The sequence below is a fragment of the Rhinolophus hipposideros genome, assembly GCF_964194185.1.
Source record: "Rhinolophus hipposideros genome assembly, chromosome: 20".
In the NCBI taxonomy this organism is placed as follows: Eukaryota; Metazoa; Chordata; class Mammalia; order Chiroptera; family Rhinolophidae; genus Rhinolophus; species Rhinolophus hipposideros.
In genome coordinates this window covers 35,957,528-35,983,339 of record NC_138066.1, presented here as the reverse complement: position 1 = coordinate 35,983,339, position 25,812 = coordinate 35,957,528, and the positions used below count along the sequence as shown (strand labels likewise).

General features: G+C 44.7%; 2 protein-coding genes across 2 annotated transcripts; both read left to right on the top strand.

Moving 5' to 3' along the window:
* Nucleotides 1-960: 960 nt before the first annotated feature.
* Nucleotides 961-4,481, top strand: LOC308489019 (keratin, type I cuticular Ha3-I-like; the record flags this gene model as incomplete). The annotated part of the gene is made up of 7 exons (XM_081029547.1): nt 961-1,308; nt 1,512-1,594; nt 1,941-2,097; nt 2,889-3,050; nt 3,144-3,269; nt 3,441-3,661; nt 4,322-4,481. 7 exons carry the CDS (start codon nt 961-963, stop codon nt 4,479-4,481), a joined length of 1,257 nt encoding a protein of 418 aa, XP_080885673.1.
* Nucleotides 4,482-10,952: 6,471 nt separating this feature from the next.
* On the top strand, nt 10,953-15,845 carry LOC308489007 (keratin, type I cuticular Ha3-I-like). The gene is made up of 7 exons (XM_081029527.1): nt 10,953-11,427; nt 11,531-11,613; nt 12,128-12,284; nt 13,158-13,319; nt 13,420-13,545; nt 13,717-13,937; nt 14,408-15,845. The coding sequence occupies exons 1-7, from the start codon at nt 11,080-11,082 to the stop codon at nt 14,475-14,477; spliced, it is 1,167 nt and encodes a 388-aa protein (XP_080885653.1). The 5' UTR covers nt 10,953-11,079; the 3' UTR covers nt 14,478-15,845.
* The last annotated feature ends 9,967 nt before the right edge of the window (nt 15,846-25,812 follow it).

Below are 25,812 nucleotides of genomic sequence, written 5' to 3'. Positions count from 1 at the left end.
TACAGTCAATTTACATGAAGCTTTAAGATCACCTTCAAAGGTTTTCATGCTTGTGGAGGCCCCTTTGGGCTATCTTCTGACTTTTTCAGTTACCTACTCACTCCATTCTAATGCTATGATACCCTTGTGGAAAAGTCCCACAAGCACTTCCTTATTTCTTTTTGTCTCACCTGCCTCCAGATACTTTCTCTAGGTAATTTAAATGCATTTATATGGAGCTCTTAGCTTTCCTTTTTTTAAAAACTCTTTTTCAAAGTGATCTCTTCCTCCAGAACCTTTCTTGTTCTCAAACTAATAATCAAAGCCTCTACCTTTAAAATCCCTCTATAATTCTTTTAAGTGATACAGAGGAGGTGTTACACAAACAGCTGTCCATCCTTCCAGTCATGACCCATACCAGTCCTTATTCACCTCAAGGCTCCCAAAGCTTGGGGTGCTACAGCATTGAAGGTTTCTTCTCTTAAGGCAGATAGAAAGGGAGTCCACTGCTGCCATTTCATACATCTTCCTTGACTCAATCCCAGTCCCTCCCTAGAAATACCAGGTGAGCCAGGAGATGAGTCTGATTATGGGTTTACAGAATCATGTGACATAAAAGAATGTCATTGGATGGACCAACTCCCAATTAACAAGGGCATTTACTTGGGCTAGACTGTGTGGCCTCTTTGAAGGTCTACCACAAAACTCTGATTTCATGGGTGTATTGCCTTAAGAGGAGTCCTGACTTAGCAGGAAGCCCAAGTAAAGAATTTTATGGGACAAGGGACTCTTCTGAGGAAGGCAAATAACAGACTGATGCGAAGGGCATTTGAAAAGCAGTGAAGATGTAAAAAGAAAAAAGACATTATATACTATGCCCACACCCTCTGCGGAGGGGATATAAATGCTCCCCAGAAGAAGGAGACCTACAAGGGAACTGGGACTCTGTCTTCAGCTGGCACCACACTCTCTCCCAGCACCATGCCTTACAACTGCTGCCTGTCCAACCTGAGCTGCCGCTCCAGCTGCCCCTCCCGGCCCTGCGTGGCCCCCAGTTGCCATAACATCCCCCTGCCCGGGGCCTGTAACATCCCCGCCAATGTGGGCAACTGTGGCTGGTTCTGCGAGGGCTCCTTCAATGGCAGTGAGAAGGAGACCATGCAGTTCCTGAATGAACGTCTAGCCAGCTACCTGGAGAAGGTGCGCCAGCTGGAGCGGGAGAATGCGGAGCTGGAGTGCCGCATCCAGGAACGGTGCCAACAGCAGGAGCCCTTGATGTGCCCCAGCTACCAGTCCTACTTCCGGACCATCGAGGAGCTCCAGCAGAAGGTGAGGGGCCTTGATGTCATCTCGAAGCAAGGGAGTTTGCTCTGATTCTCAATCTGAGGTAGAGAACTGTATTTCTTGCTTCTATGCCAGCATGACTCTTGCTTCCCCTTTTCACCTTCAGAATGGCTTTTTAAGCCATTTTAAAGAAGTCGATGGTTTCATATTTATTTTCAATCTGTGCTAAGCAACCTCTTATTCCCCAGACCCTGTGCAGCAAGGCGGAGAATGCCAGGCTGGTGGTGCAGATCGATAATGCCAAGCTGGCCGCGGACGACTTCAGAACCAAGTGAGTTGGTCAGAATGTGCACAGATGTCCACTCCTTTTATTGAATCTCCAATTAAAGAAAAGCGATTTCCAGAGCTTTCCTGAACAACAGTTTGATCCGCTGGTTGTGAAGGATTTGTCAGAGATTGAGGGGAACTCAGCAAAGGGATCACAAAAATAGATAAGGACTCATACCACTCTGTTTATTTTGGAATCAATAGTGGGTCTTGACTGAGCCCCCAGAACTCTCTGCTTCCTGGTTTTACTCATCACAGAAAGTGGGAAGAAAAGGGGAATGGGTTACTCAAGATCATCCCTGTGAGTCTTGAAGGTCTCCAGTTACAGCTTTGACCCCATCCTCGTGCAGGTACGAGACGGAGCTGGGCTTGCGGCAGCTGGTGGAGTCGGACATGAATGGTCTGCGCAGGATCCTGGACGAGCTGACCCTGTGCAAGTCCGACCTGGAGGCCCAGGTGGAGTCCCTGAAGGAGGAGCTGCTCTGCCTCAAGAGCAATCACGAGCAGGTGAGACTGGAAACGAGAACTAAAGAAACCTGATTCAGCCTCAGGCTGAGGGTAGCTTTGAGTGATTTGGAGTGGCTGAATCAGAACTACAAGTCTGAGGGTGACTATTTCCTTTAAAAACACCAACACTTCATGATGAAAGTAAAAATGGAGAGATGAAACCGACTTATGTTCCCAGATAAGGTGTCTCTTTCACACAAAACTGGTGCATGATTTGGGTTTCCCAGAGCGCCCCCATCAGCTTGTGATTGGTTTCTGACTTGTAGAATGAGTCCCTGCATTGTTCTATTCATGATGTGCAAGGTCATTTTTTGCCTTCAAAGGCCAAAAAAAGCAATCTTGGTTAATCGGAGTCTCTACTCTTTCAAAGTCTTCGTGACAAATAACTTGGGACTTCTTTTATCTCCTGGGAGGGTCCATGACATGATTTTCTTACTTGATGGCAAGAATTATTTGATATACAATCTAAAATTGTACAGCTAATTCTTTATACTATAAAGTCATCTGTAGCCAGTTTATAAACTGGGAAAGTTGAGCATTAGTCCATCCTGCATTGGTACCCAAGCAAATCCTTGGGAATTTTTTCTGAACCCAAATGTGGTGACGCAGTCATGGTGAGAAGGGAGCTGGTCCACGTGGAGCACAGATCAATTTACCTTGAACTTTCAGAGACTGCTCCACTGTAGTTTCTTTCCCAAGGAAATAGACTAAAGGGCTTCAACAAGCTGTGTCATTTCTTAGAGTCCATCCCTCATTGAAGATAATCACTCTTGCATGTTCTGCATCCACAGGAAGTCAACACGCTGCGTTGCCAGATTGGGGACCGCCTCAACGTGGAGGTGGACGCTGCCCCCACAGTGGACCTGAATCGCGTGCTCAATGAGACCAGGTGTCAGTACGAGGCCCTGGTGGAGACCAACCGCAGGGACGTGGAGGAATGGTACAACACCCAGGTGGGCACCTCAGCACACGGTCACTCAGGACCCAAGGCCACTCGGGACCCCTACGGCAGGGTCTGATCCTGTCTCTCCCCTTTGGTGTTTCAGACTCAGGAGCTGAACAAGCAGGTGGTGTCCAGCTCGGAGCAGCTGCAGACCTGCCAGGCAGAGATCATCGAGCTGAGACGCACGGTCAACGCCCTGGAGATCGAGCTGCAGGCCCAGCACAACCTGGTGGGTGTGGCTCAGACCTCCGGGTGAGAAATGTGAGCTCGGGGAACCCGAGTCCCTGGGATGCGCTTTGGGCCATGCTCTCCTTAACTCTTGAAGCTTTGCCTTCTCTGGAACCCTATGGAGAAACCCGGTAAAGGAGCTGCTCTGACATCCTGTATCTTCCCCGCACAGAGGGACTCTCTGGAGAACACGCTGACGGAGACGGAGGCCCGCTACAGCTCCCAGCTGGCCCAGGTGCAGTGCATGGTCAGCAACGTGGAGTCCCAGCTGGCCGAGATCAGGGGTGACCTGGAGCGACAGAACCAGGAGTACCAGGTGCTGCTGGACGTCCGGGCGCGGCTGGAGTGTGAGATCAACACGTACCGTGGCCTGCTGGAGAGCGAGGACTGCAAGTGAGTATCTGGCTGGAGGTGTTTGGTGAAGCCATGCACACACATAAGTGTATTTCTCAGTTGGACTCCAGGCAACGATATTGCATACCTTGGAGAGGAAAATTATGCCTTCACAGCAGACATGCTCAAACAGAACTCAGAAGAACTCATATGGCCATCATTAAAAACATAAAATGACAAAGATTATTTGATGTACAACTGAAATTGTACAGCCAATTCTTTGCATTTTACTATGGTAATATTGATATGCGATCAATGATATTTCTCAAGTTTCATAATACTGTATTTTGTAGGGGGTAGCATTTCCATACACTACCTCATCTGGCCTTACTTTAAGACCAGGCAGGCTGGATCAGTATTCTCTCCACTCTGTAGGTGAAGTAACTAGGGCTTAGAGAAGGGACTTTCCCAAGGTCACCAGCTAGGAATGGAGTGTTAGGAGTCAAAGCCAGAGTTTTAGAGTTTCTGTCTAGAACTTTTGGCACTATATGACAGGAAGACCATGAGCAATTTCACTGTGAGCCTTGTAGCAGGTGAGCCTGTGATCTTCTTGGTTAAAGGTCAGGCCAAGTCCTGACAGGCATTCCACTTTTGGGGTCTCTCTGGTATATATTACAAGCCTCCCTGAATTCACTTTTCCACATCATTCTTTTTCTTCAGGTTACCCTGCAACCCCTGCGCCACCACCAACGCATGCGGCAAGCCCATTGGGCCCTGCGTCACCAATCCCTGTGTCCCCTGCACGCCCTGTGCTCCCCCTGCCCCCTGCACACCTTGTGTTCCCCGCCCCCGCTGTGGGCCCTGCTCCTTTGTGCGCTAGAGTCCAGGGGCTGCCAGAGGAACAGGAGGCAGGGCCCAGGGCTCCAGGGCTTTGACCCGGCTCTGGTTCATTTGACACTAGGGCCTGAACACACAATTTGCATGTCTGGAGTCGTCCTGGTGGGTCAGCCAAGAAACGCACCCACCCTTTGCTTCATAGGGGTCTGTTCCTTCTTTGCTAATCCACAGAACCCTCCCAAGTGCCAAAAGCCGTCCCTTGGAACCCTTCTAATAAACTTGATTTTCCTGGCAAAGCAGATGTCTTTCTCGTGGGTATTCATTTGTTTTGCTGCGCCCATTACTTGAGCACTCTATAAAAACCCACTTGAAAGTCAGGCCATATAATGCCTGACTCGGATACAGGAGCCATTCCATGCCTGGTGGGCAGAGGGTTGGCCTGGCACCCTGGACCCATGGGTGAGGCAGAGTGGCTGGAGGGAGAGCAGGGCAGCTGCAGGGCTGTGGCCCCTCTCTCCCTGTGACCATTCCTGGGTTTTTCCCACTCTCCCCTCTTGGCCTGGACATCTGCTAGAGCTGATTATATCCAAATCTGAAGTGAGGAGGCATGAGCTCAGGTCTGGAAAAGAGGCTCTGGAAAGCTCATCTTTTCTCAGCAGGAAGTTTTAGGTCCAGCACTATATTATCTGGGTTACGGGCGGTCCCAGCAACCTCAGGAGCACCCAGCAAAGGGACCCCCTGGCTTGCCTGCTGTGGATCATGATCAACTTGCGCTCCAGCAGCTTGCTTTCCTCCCAGCTCTGGGGCTTAGAGACCCCCTCGACTCTTCACCCAATACTCCTGCCTTTCTCAATTCAGTCCAACAAGTACGTGTTGAATACCTACTTTGTGCAGACTCTGGATGGTGGGGAGGAGAGAGACATAAAGACAGACACAGTCCTGTTATTTACAAGTTATTTACAATTTATTAAAAGGAATAAAACTCGTCCCCAAGTCATGCTAATATAAGGCATAGTCCCTGCACGACAAACACAGGCTGGTGAGGCAAGCCAGTTTCTGAGGACTGAAAGTGACAGCAGCATTTACCAGAATGGGTATATTTCTTTAACTGCAATGAAGAGCCATGGAAGTAATACGTATTTTCTTGCTAAAACCTCAGAGGACCATTTTGATAGAAAAGGATCAGTGGCCACTCAGTTCTCTACTTCTCCCCACTAACCGACCCATCACACCAGGCTTCCCGAGGCTGGTGTTGGATCTCACTTTGGTGAAACACAGGCTCGCGTACTGAAATAATAAAATGAATTAAAATTATATATGGATATAATTATTTTTACATATATTATATATATATATATATATATATATATATATATATATATATATATATGGTGCCAAAAAAAGTATACACATTTTAAGAAAGGGAAACTGCATTCAAATTGTAATACTCAATATATACCGATAACAAAAGATGAATACAAGTCACGTTCTACTTCTGCAATTACAAGAGGTGCTCATAGTGGTTTCCATCAGCATCCAGACACTTCTGATTATAACAAACTACTGCTTGAGCAGCCCTGACCAGAGTGTCCACTTGTATACATTTTTTGGGCACCCTCTGTATATATATTTAATCATAGTTGACATTCAGTATTATTCTACGTTAGCTTCATGTGTATAGAGCAGTGGTCAGGCATTTATACAGTCTATGAAGTGATCCCGATATGTCCAGTGCCCATCTGACCCCCTACATAATCTTTATAACATTACTGATTATATTCCCCATACTGTATTTCATATCCCTGTGACTATATTGTGACTCTGAATTTGTACTTTTTAATCCCTTCACCTTCTCCCCCATCCCCACTCCCTCCCATCTAGCAACCATCAGGATTCCCCTCCCCCCAATGTCTCTGAGTCTATTTCTGTTTTGTTTGCTTGTTTATTCTGTTCTTTAGATTCCACATATAAGTGAGATCATATGGTATTTGTCTTTCTCAGTCTGACTTATTTCACTTAACATAATATTCTCTAGGTCCAACCATGTTGTTGCAAATAATTTCATTCTTATCTATGGCTGAGCAATACTCCATTGCATTAATGTACCACCATTTCTTTATCCAGTTGTCTATCAATGGGCATTTTGGTTGTTTCCATATCTTGGCTATTGTGAATAGTGCTGCAATAAATATAGGAGTGGATATATTTTTTGAATTAGTGTCTTGGATTTCTTTGCATAGATACCCAGGAGTGGAATTGCTGGGTCATAAGGTAGTTCCATTTTCAATTTTTTGAGGTAGCTCCATACTGTTTTCCATAATGGCTGCACCAATTTGCTTTTCTCCACATCCTCACCAACACTTGTTGTTTGTTGATTTATTGATGATAGCCATTCTGACAGGATTATTAATCATTTTGATTATTGCTAACTTCACACATAGTCTAGTTTCTTAAGAGTAAAGAAGTATGGTCATCTCTAAAATTTCTTTTTGGTTTCATGCCCAATAATAGAATTTATATATTGTCCTGCTGTTTTTCACGTCACCATTTCTCTCTTCTTTAAATCTCCAACTCAGCTCCATACCAGGAGTATATGTTCCATTCAGCATTATTTGATACTTTTGGCCCCAGGCCCATCTTCTTCATCTTCTTCTCTTTCTTCCTTTTCTTCTCTTCCTTCTTCTTCTCCTTCTTTTTCTCTTTCTCCTCCTCTTCCTCCTTCTTCTTTTAAAAACTTTTATTTACTTAAGTGTGTTTTCCCAGGACCCATCAGCTCCAAGTCAAGTAGTTGTTTCAATACAATTGTGGAGGGCGCAGCTCACAGTGGCCCATGTGGGGATCGAACTGGCAACCTTGTTGTTAAGGGAACCGTGCTCTAACCAACTGAGCTAACCGGCTGCCCTCCCAGGCCCATCTTCTGATGGGGCCCTAGGTCCCTTCTCAGTTGGCATGTCCAATGCTCTTTGGTGACCTGTTTTATTGACTCCTGGGCTGTTCTGGTCTGAACTCTTAGTTCACTGGGCACATCACTCTCAGACGTTTGATTTTTTTCCCCCAGGCTTACATCCTAAGTATTTTTGCTGATTCTTTTCCTTTCTCTTTTCCTGAACTTTTTATATTTGCTGTGAGATAGAGCTAAGGAACTTTTTTTTCAGTCCTTATCTGGGGTCAAAGGCGCTGTTTAAGTTTTTTGAGTTCTGAGGCTGCTATGAGCATGTACAGGAAGAGCAAGGCTGTCCAAGAGTCTCAACATTTTCCTCTATAAAAGCCCATTTCATTATTCCCAGGAGTCACTCTTCGTCACAAGCTTGTGGGATTTGTCACTGTAACCCCCATTTTACTGAGGAGCAAAGCAATATTCAGGAAGCCTAGGGGTGTCTTTCTGTCTGTACTTACAGCTGGCATTGAAATTCATGATCTTGTTTCCATGTTTTCTCCCAGTTCTTGTGTTTCGACACACCCTGACCTAGGCAGTGTCTCATCTCTCCAATTCACAATGAGGTGTGATGGGCCAGGCAGACTTGAGTTTATTTACTTGTGTCATTTGGACAAGTTAAATTTCTTCCCAGTGTCTCACATTCTTCATCTCTGATACATGGTGACAATAATGGAATCCAAACACTTGGGGATGAGAATGGAACACTATGTGTAAAGGGTCCTAGTAGACTATCTGACTAGAAAATGATCTATGGTTTTACATTTCCTGGGCCTCAGTTTTCTCTTCTGTAAATTCAAGTCCTTCTAACTACAGAGTTCTTTGATTCTTGGAAATAGAACTTACTTCTGAAGTGAACTTTTACAGGGCTAAAAGTTTAGGACTAGGCAGGTAGGTTTTCTCCCAGATTCTAAATCACCCTAGGTCATGCCACTGTGCATTTTTATTTGCTTAGATGCTAAAAACTTGCAATCTAATTTCCAATCTGGACATATCAACCAATTAATAAAAAGGATGGCTATTTCCCTGTAAAGGATAACTAATGAGTGTAACTTGATCTTAGTTTAGAAAGGTACGAGAAAGTAGCTAGTGAGAGAACTGATTGGGCAGAGAGGTCTTTGAAGGAATGATGGGGTAAGGAGGGGGTGGGGAACAGGGCCCCAGTGAGAACCAGAAAAAACACTATTAACAAGAGGGACAATGGGCAGAAATTAATCTAAGACTCTTCCCCTAACAAAACGAGAGAAGCTTCTGTGCCAAATATTTTGCACTGTGTTTAGGTATTCAGGCTCAGGAGTTAGACACCCGAGTTATTTAAATTCCAGGTCTATCACTTATTGGCTATGTTTTAGGAAGATTCTGAGCTTTTCTCAATCTGTGTCTTTACCTACAAAATGACAATTATTTTATAGGCCAAACTTACAAGGTTATTAGAAAGATCAGCTGAGAAATGTGCTACAGCACTTAGCACCTTGTTTAGCACATTATAAGTATTCATGAAATGGTATCATCATCATCATCATCATCACTGCCATCATTATTATGAATGCTTGCTCATAAATGTAAGGCTGGAGGATTCCCAGAGGATGAGTAGAGCCCACTTCAATGCCAGTACAAGAGAGGAGGCTTGGGTGGCAATACAACCCCATCTAGAGAATTCGTCCTTCTCAAGAACCACCCCAAATAAGACAATCAAACCCACAAGATCAGAAACTTAGCAGAGAAGGTAGGGACCATGTGCCATCTGCCAACTTCCTAGGCCAGTTACCAAGTTAACATTAAACTTTTGCATTTTGTTTATTAATTCATAAATATAGTTCTGTGCCCCTAGTGCTTGCAAGTGAGGTTAAGTGAATGAGGTTTGGTCACCACTGGGTAAATTGGCATGGGCAGTGTGTCTGCTCCACAAAATTGAATTTTCATAAAATTCTTTATCTGCGCTATCTGGGCCAACAATAGGAAGAGGGAAGGTTATAGAAATAACCATCATCACCTCCCACCCCCACTCCCAGCCATACTCACACACAATACCTAACCTTACTTTCAAACAAAGCTCCGAGGGGGTCAGCATTATTATTATGACTTCAATTTAAGAGATGAAGAAAACAAGAGCCAAAAAAGGCACTCACTTCTCTGAGCTCATATCATCAGTGAGGATGTGAACACAGGTCATTTCGCTTCAAATGTGTGTTTTTCTGTTCCTTCCACACTGCCTTTGAAATCTGGACACATCCTTCTTAAATGACTTAATTGTGTTCTACAAATAATCTTTGGGGGCTTCTTTCTGAACCGTGGATTTGTTTCTGTACAGAACAAAGGACAGAGAGAGTGACAGGGAATAGGAGGTGTGATGGGAAGGGCTACTTTGTTAAGATTCATTATTGGGCAAGAGGGAGACTCCCAAGTGTTTGGAAGTGTCAAAGGGTTTGGAAGATTCCAGAGGTGATGGAAAGCTGCATATTCATCATAGATAGTATCCACTTCTCAGGACGACAGAGGCAAGCTGCATTCTCACGGGTGCTGTGACTTGTTCTGGGAGCATCTCATGCTGCAGAGTCTTACTCTAGGGATGATCAGTGCTCTCAGAAAAAGGATCAATCTAGGAAAAAGGCAAGAGAAATTTCTAGGGACTTTGAGATAAGATCACCATGGACACAAAGGTTGGTCTGCGCACCTTACTCTGGTTTTGTTTCCTAGTTGAGCCTGAAGTCTTAGGCTTCACATTCATGCGTCAAAATTACCACTTGAATTCTCCCTCTGTGGACTGTTCCCAGCATAAGTTTCCTTCTGTATATATCTTCTCTTTCTCATCTTTGAGGAGATTATTGCTTCATTGAAGGTTGGTAAACTTGTTTTGTAAAGGGCAAGATAGCAAATATTTTAGGTTTTGCAGGCCATCTGGTCTTTGTTGTAGCTACTCAACTCTGCCATTGTAGAACATACGCAGCCATAGACAACAACTAAATGAATGAACATGACTGTGAGCCAGTAAAACTTTATTTATAAAAAAGAACAGCAGGCTGAACTTGGCCTATGGGCCATAGTTTGCCCATTTTTCTGGTTTCATTTTCCAACCATGAACACTCAGTTATTTTCAATCTCTCCATTACTGACAAGTTCCCTAAGCCCCAACTAATACTCTCACTGAGTAAGGCTCCGGATCCTTGCAGCTAATACGGGATAAGTGTCTGCTATAAAGACAAACTGAACTGAATGCTGAAATGTTGGTACATTTGGGAGAAAAAGTCCACCAGAAGATTGTTCACTTCAAACTCTCTTTCTAGGGAGTCCAGGAACAGAACCCCACAGGTGAGAAGTTCCAAACAACCCCACCCCATGTCCCTGGCTGACTTCCCTTCTGAGTAATGGGGAGAGCCATTTGGGGCTCTGTGATGATTCTACCTCCTTTGAAGTCATCTGATGAAATTCTGATTTCACCAACCACCAGCACCCAGGAGGATCCTGGTGTGACACAAGCTGAATGGAATAATTTTATAGGATGAGGGAAGACTCTAAGGAGGCATCTAACTAGCATATTTTGGAGAAAAAAAATTACCTGAAGCATTAGGAAAGGAAACTATGTTGTATGCCAAGCCCCCACCCACAATTAAGGGTATAAAAGGATCACGGAGGAAAGAGAGACTCAAACCTCACCCAAATCCACTACCATCAGCTTGTCTGCTCTTCCATCACCCCTCCCAGCACCATGCCTTACAACTGCTGCCTGTCCAACCTGAGCTGCCGCTCCGGCTGCCCCTCCCGGCCCTGCGTGGCTCCCAGCTGCCATAACATCCCCCTGCCCGGAGCCTGCAACATCCCCGCCAATGTGGGCAACTGTGGTTGGTTCTGCGAGGGCTCCTTCAATGGCAGCGAGAAGGAGACCATGCAATTCTTGAATGAACGTCTGGCCAGCTACCTGGAGAAGGTGCGCCAGCTGGAGCGGGACAACGCGGAGCTGGAGTGCCGTATCCAGGAGCGGTGCCAGCAACAGGAGCCCTTGATGTGCCCCAGCTACCAGTCCTACTTCCGGACCATCGAGGAGCTCCAGCAGAAGGTGAGTACATGGGGCTTGTGGGGGCAGAACAACAGCTGGTTGTCTTTGAACAATAAGACATTTTCAAGTTAAAGTGGTCCTCACAGTGGAATTTTGTTTTCAGATTCTCTGTGCCAAGTCTGAGAACGCCAGGCTGGTGGTGCAGATCGACAACGCCAAGCTGGCCTCTGATGACTTCAGGACCAAGTATGTTGAGAATTTTCAGCCAGGTGACCTCCACGGTCCTTATGGCTCTTTCATGTTCCTGTGGGCCTAACATTACCGGAGAAAGGAAGCTATTTCTCCATTTTTATTTCTCCTTTATGGTTGATTATCTAAAATTAGTTTCAAACAGAGATCCAGACTCAAAACTCTTATGCTGTCTGCTCTTCAGTCCTTATTGGACTTTCTGGAATGCCTTCTTAAACACCCAAATTCAGAGATTGAAATAAATTCTCGAAGGATGGACTGCTTTGGTGGTATATTAACCAACAACTTTGAGAGGAGAGAGACGCCATCTCAGGAGTCCCCATGGGTGCCCTCTGGTGTTAGGATGAGTCAGTTCCTCTCTAGCCTATCCATGCAGAGCTTGAGGGAAACATGAAAGAGAAGAGACAGAAAACTGTCAGTTCAAGGATAGGATGATCCCATCAAAACAGGACATGGGGCAGGAAGATGGGCTTCCTTCTTGGTTCTTCCTCCCACTCCCATCTGTGTGCAGGTATGAGATGGAGCGGTCCTCACGGCAGCTGGTGGAGTCGGACATAAACAGTCTGCGCAGGATCCTGGACGAGCTGACCCTGTGCAAGGCCGACCTGGAGGCCCAGGTGGAGTCTCTGAGGGAGGAGCTGCTCTGCCTCAAGAAGAACCATGAGGAGGTGAGAGGAAAATAAAAAAAAAAGGCTTCAGAACTAAGTCTTTAGCATCAGGAATCAGGAGGCAATTGCCCTCAGGATCCCTGGGCAGCACCCTTCTCTGAAGAACTCAAGGTCAGCTCAGGGAATAATGATACTATAGCTATAATATGGAGTGAGATGAGCTGGGAGGGTTGACCAGGTGCTGGAAATGCTGAGGAAGGACATCTAGGCTCTCTGCTGGTCACTGTTAAGTCCTAAATTTAATGGTAGAGACAGAGGGAAAAAAAGGAATGAAACACGGCCCCTTTCTTCAAAGAGCTCAGTCTAGTCTCTAGTCTGGAGAGACAGCCATGTAAAAACATGGTGACATAATAAGGGCAGAGGAAAACAGTAAGTACTATCTGGGACGTATGAATAGCCCACTCGGGGAACAACTCAGTCTGCCTGACAGGAGATAGGGAAGAAACTCTTCTCAAGAGGTATGTCATGGGAAGGAGGAAGATTTTAAGACTGGGTGCTGCTCTCTGTGGGAAGAGACTGAGCAGAGACATAGGAGTGGCAGAGTGAGCGAGGTGTATTTGGAATGGCCCATGGATGGGTATGGCTGGGCTTGTGGTACCTACAGGACTGTGATGGGAAATGAGGAAGGCTTTGCAGATGTCAAGGAGCTGGGACTTAGTCTCATAGGAAAAGTGAACTTGTTTCCGTTTTCTGGGAAAAGAATCAAAATGATCCCTATTCAAGTATATTCCTACAAAACATCTGTGTCAGTCTTTGGGGATATTCAGGATATTCTTTACAGTGAATTTTCAGGTAGGCTTGTGTTCACTTTCCTACAGCAGGAAGATAGAAAGTCTATTTCTGTGTCTTCATTTCTTCCCCTTCCTCCATCAGGAAGTCAACACGCTGCGTTGCCAGATTGGGGACCGCCTCAACGTGGAGGTGGACGCTGCCCCCACAGTGGACCTGAATCGCGTGCTCAATGAGACCAGGTGTCAGTACGAGGCCCTGGTGGAGACCAACCGCAGGGACGTGGAGGAATGGTACAACACCCAGGTGGGCACCTCAGCACCTCAGCACACGGTCACTCAGGACCCAAGGCCACTTGGGACCCCTACGGCAGGGTCTGATCCTGTCTCTCCCTTTGGTGTTTCAGACTCAGGAGCTGAACAAGCAGGTGGTGTCCAGCTCAGAGCAGCTGCAGACCTGCCAGGCAGAGATCATCGAGCTGAGACGCACGGTCAACGCCCTGGAGATCGAGCTGCAGGCCCAGCACAACCTGGTGGGTGTGGTTCAGACCTCCGGGTGAGAAATGTGAGCTTGGGGAACCCAAGTCCCTGGGATGCGCTTTGGGCCATGCTCTCCTTAACTCTTGAAGCTTTGACTTCTCTGGAACCCTATGGAGAAACCCGGTAAAGGAGCTGCTCTGACATCCTGTATCTTCCCCGCACAGAGGGACTCTCTGGAGAACACGCTGACGGAGACGGAGGCCCGCTACAGCTCCCAGCTGGCCCAGGTGCAGTGCATGGTCAGCAACGTGGAGTCCCAGCTGGCCGAGATCAGGGGTGACCTGGAGCGACAGAACCAGGAGTACCAGGTGCTGCTGGACGTCCGGGCGCGGCTGGAGTGTGAGATCAACACATACCGGGGCCTGCTGGAGAGCGAGGACTGCAAGTGAGTATGAGGCGAAGGATTTCGAAGGAAAATGAGTGTGGTGGGACTACGACACGGTATTCACATGTTGGCCATATTTTCAGTTCACCAAATAACACACATTAGTCAAGTGTCTACTATATGAGAGTCAAACGTTTATGAAAGGTCAAAGGTGAAGGTCATACAATCCCTGCCTCAGGGAGCTGACAATGGAGAGGTGGTGATAGAGAGAGTTTCACTCACAACAATAACTATTGGGCACGGCAGAATGTGTTAAATTCCTGAGTGTCAAGAGCATGAGATATTTTCTCAAAAGGACAATTTTTCACTTCTGCACATGGCATTCTGGGGAAGGGAGGAAGATTTAGTAACAATCACATTTGATTCCAACTAACTCTACCCACTGAGAATTCATAGATTGTTTCATTAAGCACCTTGGTGGTGTCTCTAGTACTCTTCCCAAACTATTCTAAACCTCTGTGTTCTCCTAGGCTGCCCTGCAACCCATGCGCCACCACCAATGCTTGCGGAAAGTCCTGCGGGCCCTGTGGCAGCTCTTAATTTAAATACGTGCATCTTCTTCTAAGACGACAATGAAGCCATTTAGATCAAGCATAGAAAAGGTCCCCAGATCCTGACTTTGTTGGAGCTCAGTTACCTTTAGAAATCTTGTCATACCAGCTATGATATTTCTAGACATGGAAATGCTTTCCAGATCCAACAAGCAAAGGCACACATCATCAAGTTCCAATGTCTGGTAAACTCCCTCCCATGGAAGAGTAAGTCTCTCTGTGTCTGAAGAAGTCCAGCTTCTTGTAGTGTGAGCTCCAGGTATTAATTCAGGGCGTTTCCTACACGTATTGTGTTTCCTGCTTTCCTGGCTTCTTTGCTATTCTCTGGAATGCAAGGAGGCTACTTCGTTTACTTCCCAATAAACTTTATTTCTCTGGCATTGTAAATGTGTTTCTAATTCATAGTCATGCATTGTAAAGTACTTCTCATGGCTGTTTCATAAAAATACCTCTCCATTAGGAGGATGAAATGGGTTAAATGAACACAGCCATCTTCTTCCACTGGTAAATGCTGATGGTGAGCGAGGGCTGTCCTCCTGGGAAGCTCCCACCAAGGGAAGACCATGCAGAAGACCTGGCCTTCAACACTCATGCCCATCTTACCTTGGCTGCAGGGTCCTTGGCAATTCTGAGAATTCTCTCCAAACCTCACTGCTATCTCCCACTGTCACCCTCATCACGGTGAAATACTTTGCTTCTTTTTCTCCTACACTGTGCAGACCAGCTTCTGTAGACACCGCTCAAAGAGCAGCTACCCTCTCCTCTCAACAATTCGGCTACATGTGCATCACCAATACAGATAGCTACCCTTCCCTCAAAAGGTACCTTCAATGATTTCCATAACCCTGCACACTCTGGGTCCTCTTTTTCTATCTCCGACCACCCATCCTCTGTTTCCTGATTAGCCTGTCTTCCCCTTTCTGTCCCAAATGGAAGAAATGCCTAGGTCCTTGGCTCTTTGCTTTTTTCTTTCCACATCCCTGTTCAGGAAGAATTAGCACCTCTATGCTGATGACATCCAAATCTCACTCTTACCTCAGTTCAAGTTCCAGGTCTTTGTTTGCCCATAGGACAGTTTCATTTGGTATCAGGCCATCACAATTAATTGGACTAAAACTTATCTTTGCCAAACTGGTTCATCTTGTACCCACTTATTATGCCCAATACTTTGTAATGTAAAGACCCTTAAAATGCAGGCAGGCATATCTCCTTACCTCCTTCTCTTCAAATTTACTCTTTCCTCTAGGCCTTTGTTCATATCTATAATGTTCTTCTATAACCTCTTTGTCATTTTATTTCCTATAATTCCCAAAAAAGCCAATATTCATGATCTCATCCAATAAACATTGATCTTACCTTACCTCCCACTTGTCTTATCTCTGAATTATTAAAGCTCTCAAGTCCAACAGCCACTACTTTAGTTCTCCTTTCAGTTTGGTGCGATCTGACTGCCACAACCATAATTGATCATCTATTGTGTGTGCCAGTACTGTGTGCAGTGCTGAGAATACACAAATAAGTCAGCCCCAGTCCTGGCCCACAGCATGTTTACAGTCTAGAGTGGATAAGACAAAGAAATAACCACAGACACACAAACATCAATGTAGCTCAAGAAAGGTACAAGTAAACAATGGTGAATTTCCAAGGTGTGAGAAAGTGATAAGAAAAGGCTCCAATTTTCTGGACAAGATGGTGAAGTAGGTAAATGCTGTGCTCAACTCCTCTCAGGACCACATCAATCACAAGTAAACCACAGAATAACCATTATTGAGAATCTCCTGAAGTATAGCTGAACCAAAGCCCTATAACTACGGACATGAAGAAAAAGACACCTTGAGACTAGGAGGAGGGGAAGAGGGCAAATGAGCTTGTCTCACACCTGCATGACCATTACAAATTTGGAGGGATGTCTTGGCTGTGCAGGTACACCCTGAGGAGAAAGGGGTCCCAGAGCCTTCCTAGCCCTTGGTTTCAGTGCTGGGGAGAGAAGTCCCTATAATTTCTCGCTGTGAAAACCAGCAGAGATTGTGGCTGAGTGAGATGGAGGGTGGCTGCACTTCCAGGTGCTCCTTTTAAAGGGACCACACACAGACTTACTCGCTGATGGACTCACCTGCTCTGAGCTCCAGCACTGGGACAGCAGCTCCTAAGACACCAGGGACATATGGGGAGGAACTGAATTGCCTAGCGTCAAAGTGAGGGCTAGAGGGGCAGCTATCTCCTGGATGGAGGAGAAGGCGGAAGCCATTGTTTCTTTGTTGAGCCCTCACCCTCCCTGTACGCAGATGCAGGCAGACTGGCAAACTGGCTATCACCTTTTGTCTGCCCCACCCTAGGGATTCCCTGACACCATGCCCCACCCAACTTGTGGATACACCCAAGCCGCTTCCAGTAGCTTTTATGTATAAACAGTTTGCCTTGGCTCACGCTGCAGACATTCCTAAAATCTCTCAAAGGTTCACAAAGCCTAAATAAGCAGCATCTTGCTTCGATGTGTCCTGTACCTTTGGCTCAGCAGCCCTAAGCCCAGCACAAACAATAGCTGGCCTTGGTTCATGGCTTGGCCTCTCAAAAAACCTTCAAGCACAGCATGGGCAGTGGCCATCTCTGCATTGCTTTGTGGCTCATGTCAGGTGGCCCCAGGAAGGGCACAGACTGTGACTGAGTTTGGCCTGCAGTGGGTCCCCCTACAGAGGCCCTTGGTCTGGAAGGTTCAGAGGCCAGCTTCAGACTGGGCTGGAGCATCAACCAGTCACCTCCAATGACGTCACACCCAAAAGGCACCCTGGGCAGGCACCAGAGCCCCACTAAAGCAAACCCTAGTCGGTAGGGTCAGTCCTTGCACAACAGCTCCTCTACTGTATTCTCAGCCAGTCCTCACAACCAATCAACCTGAGGGTCAATCCCTCCTATTGATGTGCAACACAAACCAAGTCTCAACCACAACAAGAAGGCACACACAATCCACACCAGGGTACACCTGGAGCACTGAGCTCTGGTGACCAGGTAGATTACACAAATGGGTCCCATGGGACACCTAATACATAAGGCAACTCTACTAAGACTGGGAGGCATAGCAACCCTACATAGAAACAAACACAGGGATGTAGCCAAAATGGGGAGACAAAGAAACATTTCCCAAATAAAAGAACAGAAAAATAACTAAATGGAATGGAGACAAGCAATCTACCAGATGCAGAATTCCAAACACTGGTTATAAGGATGTTCAATAATCTCAGGGAGAACTTCAACAAAGAGTAGGAAACATAACAATGATGATAGAAAACACAAGAAAGAACCATTCAAAAATAAAGACTACAATAACTGAAATGAAGACTATATTAGAGGGAACCAAGAGTAGATTAGCTGAAGCAGAGGATTGAATCAGTGATTTAGAAGACAAGGTAGCAGAAAATACCCAATCAGAACAGCAAAAAGAAAAAACAATCCCAAGAATCCCCTTCCCCCCACCAAGGAGGACAGTTTAAGGGGCCTCTGGGACAACATCAAGTGTACCAACATTCATGTCATAGGGGTACCAGAAGGAGAAGAGAGAGAGAGCAAGGAATTGAAAACCTATATGAAGAAATAATGACTGAAAACTTCCATAATGTGGCAAAGGAAATAGATATACAAGCCCAGGAAGCACAGAGAATTCCAAACAAGATGAACCCAAAGAAGCCCACACCAAGACACATCATAATTAAAATGCCACAGGTTAGACAAAGAGAGAATCTTAAAAGCAGCAAGAGAAACGCAGTTAGTTACCTACAAGGGAGCTCCCGTAAGACTGTCAGCTGATTTTTCAACAAAAACTTTACAGGCCAGAAGGGATTGGCACAAAATATTCAAAGTGATGAAAAGCAAGGACCTACAACCAAGATTACTCTGCCCAGCAAAGCTATCATTTAGAATCGAAGGATAGATAAAGAGCTTTTCAGACAAGAAAAAGCTAAAGGAATTCTTCACCGCTAAACCAGTATTATAAGGAATGTTAGAGGAAATTCCTTATGACAAAAGAAAATGAAAAATAAAAAATATGAATAATAAAATGGCAATGACTACATATCTATCAATAATTACTTTAAATGTAAATGGATTAATTGCTCCAATCAAAAGATAGGGTGGCTGAATGAATAAGGAAACATGACCCTTACATATGCTGTCTGTAAGAGACTCACTTCAGATCAAAAGACACAAACAGACTGAAAGTAAAGGGAAAGGGAAAACATTTCATGAAAAAGTGTGGTAGCAATACTTATACAAAACAAAATAGACTTTAAAACAAAGGCCAGAGCAAGTGACAAAGAAGGACCCAGCTAAGAAACCCAAAATGCTACTTCGAGGGGACATGTGCATTCATATGTTCATTACTGCATTGTTTACAATGGCCAAGATGTGGAGGCAGCCTGGTGTCCATCCATGGATGAATGGATAAAGAGTAGGTGATACATATATACAATGGAATATTGCTTGACCATGGAAGGGATGGGTTTTCACCATCTACAGTGGCATGGATGGACCTGAAAGGTATTGTGCTGAGTGGAGTATGTCAGACAGAAAGACAGATGCAATGTGATTTCACTTATATATGGAATCTAAAGAACAAAATAAATAAACAAACAAAACAGAAACAAAATCATAGACACAGAGAACATTTTGATGTTTGCCAGACAGGAGAGGGTTGGGAATGGGTGAAAAAGGGGAAGCGATAAAGAAGTACAAATTGGTTGTTACAAAGTAGTCATGAGGATGTAGAGTATAGCGTAAGGAATATAGTCAATAATATTGTAATAACTATGTATGGTGCCAGATGGGTACTAAATTTATTGGGATGATAGATGGGAGGGAGGTTGGGGGACACGGTGAAAAAGGTAAAGGCATTAAGAAGTATAAATTGGTAGCTACAAAACAGTCCTGGGGATGTAAAGTAAAGCATAGGGAATATAGTCAATAAGATCTTAGTAACTATGTAGAGTGCCAGGTGGGTACTAGTTAGGGGATCACTTCTTAAATTATACAAATGTTTAGTCAATATGCTGTATGCCTGAAATTAATATAAAATAATACTGAATGTCAACTGTATAAAAAGGGGCGGGGGAGTTGAAGGGAAATAAGAGGTCCACATTTCCAGGTATAAAACAAATAAATCATGGGAATGTAATGTATAGCATAGGGAAAATAGTCAATAATATTGTGATAGCGTGGTACAGTGTCAGATGCTGGACTTAAGGTGATTGCTTCTTTAAGTCTATAAATGTTGAATAACTATTGTGTACACCTGAAACTAATACTGTATGTTAGCTATATTTTAATAAAATCTTAAAAAAAAGAGTCTCCAAGAAGGAGGTAGCACTCAATCAGGGCTTTGAAAACCCAAATATTCTGTTCATATAAAATTTGTCTGCCTGTCTTGTTAACTACAGGCCCTTCAAGAGAGACAGTATCTTTACCCAATCAAAACCTAGTGCAAACCGTAATATACTATAAGTGGAATAAATAGGGAATAGTAACACTAATGAGGATTCGTGAGAAGGATATTAAAACTTTATATACTTCTCATAGTTCCAACTTTAATCAACTATTAATGTATAATATTAGCATAATTCTGAAATAAAGTTTGATGGGATACATTTAGACAGAAGAATGTGTGCAGGTCTGAGAAGAGGGAAATATTCTGCAAGCATGAACTTTATCTGGTGAGGAGGTGAGGAAGCAGGAGGTATGTTTAGAGCCTGACAGACCAGTTTTTAGTGTGGAGCAGAGAATAAATGTGGTAGTGGGAGCTGAAAGTGCCAAGTAGTTAGGTAGGACCATATCTGGCAGTGCTTTGAATGGTTATCTGTGAGATTTGCTTGTAAGGAAGGATGGCATATGATATATCAGGCAGCTACGTATAAGCTGGTTTGTGATAGGTCCTAGATGGGCCCAATTGGCCCCACAAGTGGTGGATTGGGTGGGAAAGAAGAAAGATCAATCAGGAGGCTGGTGAGAGAAAACAAGGACTGAGATGGGTGGAGGTGGGGGAGTAGATGGGGAAAGGGTGGGGTGGATTTCAGAGGAACAGCCTGAGGTATGGAAGTTGATTGGAGGTAGAACAACGGAAAGAGAAGGAAGGAAACTAGTACTGGTGGAATACCTACTATGGGTCAACATGAGTGAAGTTTCTGGGCCTGAGAAAATAAAACAACAGAGCTGAAAATAAATGATTAGATTTGGGAGAGATGTTGGAGAGTCACCGAATGAAGATCACAGAGCTGGAGAGACCCAAGATGGCGGAGTAGATAAACACCACGCCTGTGTTCCTTCCATGAACACATTAAAACTACTGAATTATAGAACAATCAACCTGGAAAACCATCTGAAGTCTAGCTAAACAGAAGTCTTATAACTAAAAATATAAAGAAGAAGACATGTCAAGACTGGTAGGAGGGGCAGAGATGTGGAGCAGGCCCCAAATCTCCCTTTGGCAGTTGAGATTCAAAAGGAATATCTCAGCTGTGGTGGTTTCCCCCATAAGAGTGAGAAACCCCAGCACCCCACACCAGGCTCCCCCATCCGGAGTACTGATGCTGGGAAGAAGTCCCCACAACATTTTGCTATGAATAACAGTGGAGATTCCGACCATTGGGTGAGACAGAAGGCTGCAGGAAACCCAGATATCCTCTTAAACGGCCCGCGCACAGATTCATTCGCTCGCAGGCACTCACCTGGGGCTCCAGCGGAGGTACGGTGTCTCAGGGGGCCCCAGAGACATATGGGGGGCTGACTGAGCTGTGTGGCTGTGGAAGGAAGACTGGAGGACTGTCGGCATGTTCCTGGTGAGGGTTCCTCCCTTAGAGCACCTGGCGTGTGGATGCCATCTTTCCTACATTGAGCCCACCCCCCACAGGCCAAATCTGAAACTGATTGGCCTGGTGAGCTCTGATTGAATCAGTTGGTGAAACTGATTGGCCTGGTGAGCGCAAGCACAGCTGGAGGCACTTTCTCCCCGAGCAGCCAGTCCCTTCCACATTTGGAAAACTATCAGAGCCCATGGGCCCCAAGCAAGTGATGACTAGACTTGGTGTGCTCTGAGACTTTTGCTGAGTAGCTCCAGGCTCAGCACTGGCACCAAACTACAGTCTACATTAACCTGGTGACCACAACGCTGCCCACCGTAGGGGGAAAAAGGGAAGGGGAATAAGAGGTTCAAATTCCCAGGTATAAAACAGATAAGTCATGGGGATGTATTGTACAGCATGGGGAATATAGTCAATAATATTGTGATAGTGTGGTATGGTGTCAGATGGTTGCTGGACTTATCGTGGTGATCACTTCTTTAAGTATATAAATATTGAATAACTATGGTGTACACCTAAAACTAATATAATAGTGTATGTCAGCTATATTTTAAATAAAAATCTTTTTAAAAAGATCATAGAGTTATAGGAGTTGTTAACACTGTGAAGGGGAAGATGTTAGAGTATGGAAGAACCTTGGGGACCACTGATAAAAATGAGAGTGGGCCTGTGGCTCTCCAAAGTCCCTGACATGAAGTTCTGCTGTGGTTTAGCCAGATCTCTGAAGATACAGATGACATCTGGTTAAAAACAATTGGAAAGGGAAGTGGAGAATAGCTGCAGTGACACAGAAGTTTAAAAAATTCAGAGTTTCAACGAGAAGATGGTCAAAAGCATCCAGCTCAAAAAGATGAGAATTCAGACAAATCTACTGGAAATAACAATGGGGAGATCTCTGGGAACTGTACAGAGCAGGGTCTGTGGGGTACTAGGGGAAGAAGCCGTATTTCAGTGGCTCTTTCAAATCTGTCTCAAAGCACCAACTTGACAGTGAACTTAATGCAAAAGTTCAACACAACGCATTCATACTAAACATGAAGCCTGCTTTGCTTTTTCCTCTGTGTACTCCAAAAATGTTTTAGCATTTGCTGTTCCCCTTGATCTGCAAAGCAGTCACCTAAACCAGTTCTCTTTCCTTCTTTGAGTGGTTCCTGAATCCAGCTTTCCCGGAAGACTAGGACAATTAAGGTAACATTGTTTCGGATCATTTCATGTTCTTCTTGGCTTCCTTATTCTAGACTAGGTAGAGTTAAAAATCATACTGATGAACTTTGCATTTTTCTGACTCGGTTTATAAGACCCCCACTGGGACTCCACTCCCATTGGGAGTCCAAGACTGAGTGTACAAGAAACAATGGTGGCTCTGGAGAGGGTTTGTGGAATGGGCCCCTGGATTCCCATTTTGAGGTGTCTGTTCCTCTCTTTGCTCGGTCCATCTTACTACTAACCTGGCTCATTTTCCAGGTCCTCTCCTGCTTGTCCCTCATTGGAAACCCTGTTTGAGCATAATCTCATATTTTAGTTCTTTGATTACCATCACAATTTCTCCCCTCAGTGTAGTGAGGGTGGGCAACTGGTAAATTGGCAAAAGTCGCCTTTATGGAATAGTCTATGGAAGCCCTATAGCCTGGTCTTATAAGCAGCTCTAATTGGGGTTGGCTCAACATAATGGGCTGGTGTTGGTACTGAACAGTGTTTCTGCTTCTCTAATTCCCCAATGGGTGACTTTTCATCTGTCTGGCATGTCAGTCCTCTTGCTCTATGTGTGCCTATTGATTCTACTGCTGCCCCCTCCTTGCCATTTGTACACATTAAAACACAAGTAATTGACAAGTGATCCAACATACTACTTTTTATTTCCAAAAGGATATATTGTACATTTCTCCTTGTGAGAATTTTAAGTACCAGTACCTGGCCATCAGAGAAGATAGTTTTAGGAGGAGAAGGGTGGCCTTCTAATGCCTTTAAAGTCTTGCCAGAGGGAGGATGGCCTCAGCAGAAGATCTGCCCTGACTCCACTCCATGGCTAACTACCACTGATGAGTTTATGTGTGATCTTTCCCACAAAAATAGTCTTGGCTTCTATAATAAATAGTATTCTTAAATCTTAACTGTAATTTGCTTACATCTGGAAACCAGAAGCCTTATGACAGCGTCTGCCACAATTACATGGGCAGGTATAAAACCTCTCTGTTTGTTAGGATTTGATTTGCTCATCATGTTTATTGAAGGGTCACTGATGAGAGACAATGTCATTGCTTATGTAAAGGCAAGAATTCGTAGTACGGAGTGGAATAAATAAAAAGCAATTGCCTTCCAGAATTCCTGGAAAGCTAGTTGAAACTTGGCTCTTTTCTCAATAGACCCAAGTCTTCTCAACCATCATTATCTAATGACCACATAGTTATGCAACAATATACTTCTACAATATACTTATAGTATATAGTTATGCATAGTTATGCAACAATATACTTCTACTCAAGTTGTATTTCCTCTTGTTTAAAAAGTGCCATTGTCTAGATTTTTCTCTTGAAGCTTGGGGCACAGAAGAAGGGGAAAGACAGAGAAGAGCCTATGAATCCAGCTAATTGTTTGAAGTTATTTGAGTTCATCCAACAGAGCTTCAATCAGTTTAGTACCAATTTTAAACCCACACACTTATCCCACTTCTCTCTAAAGGTAGAGATTCAGGCAAGAGGAGCAACGAGTTGTAGGTTGTAAATATGTGTGAGGATGTTAGTACCTTCAAATCATGCACATTTTCCTCTCAAACTGCTGTCTTTTATGAAAGTGTATTTGAAGCTCCACCTTGGAGATGACTTTTAGAATCACCCAAGAAAACATATACTGCTATTTTTATAGTCACAATGTGTTTCTGACCCATTAAAGATACTGCTCAGTTTAGTTGTTTATCCAACTCCTCACTAGGCTTGGTTTAAAATGATATCTCACTACTTTCAAAAATAAACACACCCTCAGAAGATGAAGATTTGCCTTCAATGAGCATAAACAAATGTCCCAGGCTGTGAGGGCAAGTTGGAAGAAGGGCTGATCTGAGAAACGGCCATATGGAAGAAATTAGCATGGAGCTTCCAAAAGGAATTACTTTAAGAAGTATCTTTCATATTTTAAGCATAGATAGATGGAATATAAAATCTTCATAGTTCATATCTCCATCTGGAATAGCATGAGGGAAAAACACCTGCTGGCCAAAATGTACTGATGATCACAAGATGCCATTAAACACATAACAAAGTGGTGGCTTTTCAGGGTCACATCCATTGGAGAACTAGGCTCAGGTGTCTATGTCAAAGCAACCAATGGTTTCTTTTTTTCTAGCTTTCAGTGTTTATTACACTTTCTTACTCAGTAGACCTCCTTCCCTTAGAATGAAAAATGACCTTTGCTTCTTTGATAGAGAACAAGCTTTCACTTCTTGGCCCATTTTAATTTAGGAGGGTATGTTGTCTAGTAGTAGTCAAGTCCCATTGAATATAATTCGTGCATTATTGCTTTTCAGTAGTGAGAAGAATGGAAGAGAGAGACAGTGTAATGGAGAGAGCATGGTCGTTAGAATCAGAAATCTGGGTTTGGATGCTGGTTCCACCATGTAGGAGTTCTGAGAATGGTCAACCTCTCAGAGGCTTGGTGTGTTTATCTACAAACCCTGCAGGGTTTTGTGAGGACTGAAAGAGATAACGCATGTGAACCGCTTAGCACAGTTGGGTGCTCAGCAAGCAGGAGCCATTCCAATAACATTCATACTGTGTGTAAGCACATGGTACAGTCCTCACGCTGAGTAGGTGCTCCTAAGATGTTAGTTTTCCTTCCTGTGAACATTGAGTAGTAGCAGAGATGGAGCCTGAGGGGCTTCCTGAAGCCCCCACTAGGAAGAGGCTGGAATTGCCTCAATCTGGTTTGGATGGAATGGCTAAGGGACACTGAACTGGATGGCCTCGTTAGTCCTTTTTAATCTCAGCTTCCAGGATTCTCTACCCAACAGTTTAGTTTTTAGGTGGGCTACTTTAGATGGTTTTTCTCACAGAGTCCTTACTGAGTATGAGCTGGATGAGGCATAGACCTTTCTTTGTTTAGGACAAAGAGGCACAGAAGGGCCCCCAACTTTGGAGGACGGGGTACAGCTGTCACTCTAACTCAACACCCTGTGAATAAGCACTGCTGTTGGCAAGGTAATGAGTTGGTCACTTTGAAGCTCTTGCTGAACCAACCAGCATGATTGGTGAGGAGTCCCGACTGAGCAAGAAGCCAGAGTAAAACATTTATGAGGTAAAGGACTTGTGTGAGGTGGCTACAAAACAAATGGAAACATTGGTAAACAGGGTAAAAGGGGGTAATGCAGTCCGTGGTTGCCACACCCACCGCTGACAGAATATAAAGCCCTGGGAGAGGACCAACGCTTACACCACAGGAAAGGAATCAGCTTTGAAACTGACCTTCAGAGCTCCGCTCCCTCCCAGCACC